The following is a 2,006-nucleotide window of genomic DNA, read 5'->3' as shown; positions in this document are numbered from 1 at the left end:
CTGCCGTGCGCGGCGGTGCCTGGCGCTGAGCGGTGTCCGGCTGTTCCTCCGCACTTCTGTCCCGGTTCTTTCTCACCTGAAGCTGTCAGCGGGGTCGGTTTCACTTTCAGACCTGGAAGGCTGCAGGAAGCCTGGTGCTCTGCCTCCCGATGCACATGGTTGGATGCTCCTCTCTCTTTAGGAGTTCTGTGCTAAACAAACAAACAAAAAAACTCGCATGTACTAGTACTCAACTGAAAGAAGGGAGGACCAGGCAGACACCTGTGAATTCTGGCTGTGCCCCTGAGTATGCTTCCGGGGGAATTTTTAAAGCACCAGGGGCAGGCACTGTAGTCCCCTCTGCCATGCTGTCAGTTGAAAGATTGCTCCTAGCTCAGACTTCCAGGATGCTCTTAGGTGGGGAAGCGCTGGTGCAAAGACTTTCGTGCAGACACTATAGCCTATGAACTGGGCAGCCAAAGATGTCTGAAGTAGATGAGTTTTGCCTGGATAAATCAGTTATGAATCTGCAACTCTCCCATTCTCCATTCTCTGTGTTTTTGCAGCCGCACTGTTACTAATAGTTTGGTATGTTTTGAGCATAACAGTGACTGCTGTGTGGACATCACCTACTGTGCAGGACATGTTAACAGGGAAGGGGGAAAGGGGAGAGGATGGGAAGGAAGACCCACACAAGTGAAATACTTGTGGTTTAGGCAGAATGGACCAGTCTCTTCTAGTCTCTTGCAGGTGTAATTTCTATATTAAGCAGCAATTGGTCTTGCCCAAAGAGTAGTATGGACTCATACATAACCTGTCTGAATGTTCCTGTGGATGTACTTTGGAGAAGGTATGAAATAGAACATAGTTTATTCAAAACTTTGTAAAGCTATACTGACTTGGATGCTCTACAAGTTGCCAGTATCTTCCTCCTGTCAAACAGCCATAAAGTTTCCTCCTACAGCTGGGATGTGATAGGGGGCTTCTTAGCCTTTACTCCATCATTACACGGCCTTTATTTCTCTAAGACCTTTGTATGTGAATACTCAGTTTGAGTAAGATGAGACATGCTATAAGCATACCTGCTAATGGTTCAGTGGACGAATCTTTTGGTGGCAAGGTCACTTTAAGAATTAGTCTCATACTGCTGGAAAAAAAACCCAACCCATTCAGATGAACATTGGGTACAATCCCACTTTGTCTGCACTGGATTTTTAGTGAGCTGTCTGTCAGCATAGAATGGCAGACTTCCATTTATTGAGTAGTTGAGGAATAACATGCAAATTAAGTAATGAAAAATGCTGCCCTATTAGGAGGATGTTCATGCCACTTAAAATGCTACAACATGCCATTTTTAAAGCTTGAAAGAAACACAAAATTGTTATGTAGATTTGCTGAGTTATATGAACTATTACAAATTGATAGCTAAAGTGAATTGAAAAAAAAAATTTTTTTCCTGGCATTGTGGAAGCTTTTTTGAACTTTGACCACTATAATCTAAATCCCTTGGGACTAGCTGGTTTTGCTGCTAAGCAAAATAAAGTTTTGTAGCTAGTCTGTAGAGCTTGCAAACCAGATTTGCAGAGCTTATAAACAATTATGGTACACGATTGTGTGGTGTGGTCAACACGCTGGAGGGAAGGGACAACCGTGACAGGCTGGAGAGGTGGGCCTGTGCAGACCTCATGAAGTTCAACAAGGCCATGTGCAAGGTCCTGTACATGGGTCAGGGCAACCCCAAGCACAAACAGGCTGGGATGAGAATGGATGGAGAGCTGGACTGTGGGGTGCTGGTTGATGAGCAGCTCGACATCAGCCAGCAGTGTGTGCTTGCACCCCAGAAAGCCAACCATGTCCTAGGCTGCATCAAGAGAAGCATGAGCAGCAGGTTGAGGGAGGGGATTCTCTCCCTCTGCTCTGCCCTGGTGAGACCCCCCCCTGCAGTGCTGCACCCAGCTCTGGGGTCCTCAGCACAGGACAGACACGGAGCTGCTGGAGCGGGGCCAGAGGGGCCACGGGGATGGTCC

The 2,006-nt window shown here is 47.0% G+C and overlaps 1 protein-coding gene across 1 annotated transcript in view; it reads left to right on the top strand.

The window, feature by feature from the left end:
• The first annotated feature begins 344 nt into the window (after window positions 1–344).
• Window positions 345–2,006, top strand: part of GYG1 (glycogenin 1) — a 15,033-nt gene continuing 13,371 nt past the window's right edge. Inside the window, exon 1 of the mRNA XM_010079164.1 lies at window positions 345–396. Within this exon, the coding sequence (XP_010077466.1) occupies window positions 345–396 (52 nt within the window). The remainder of the gene's footprint in view (window positions 397–2,006) is intronic.

This window comes from Pterocles gutturalis, unplaced genomic scaffold (genome assembly GCF_000699245.1).
Source record: "Pterocles gutturalis isolate BGI_N339 unplaced genomic scaffold, ASM69924v1 scaffold36078, whole genome shotgun sequence".
Taxonomy (NCBI): Eukaryota; Metazoa; Chordata; class Aves; order Pterocliformes; family Pteroclidae; genus Pterocles; species Pterocles gutturalis.
Note: the sequence above shows the minus strand (reverse complement) of the source record. Positions and strands in the feature narration are given on the sequence as shown.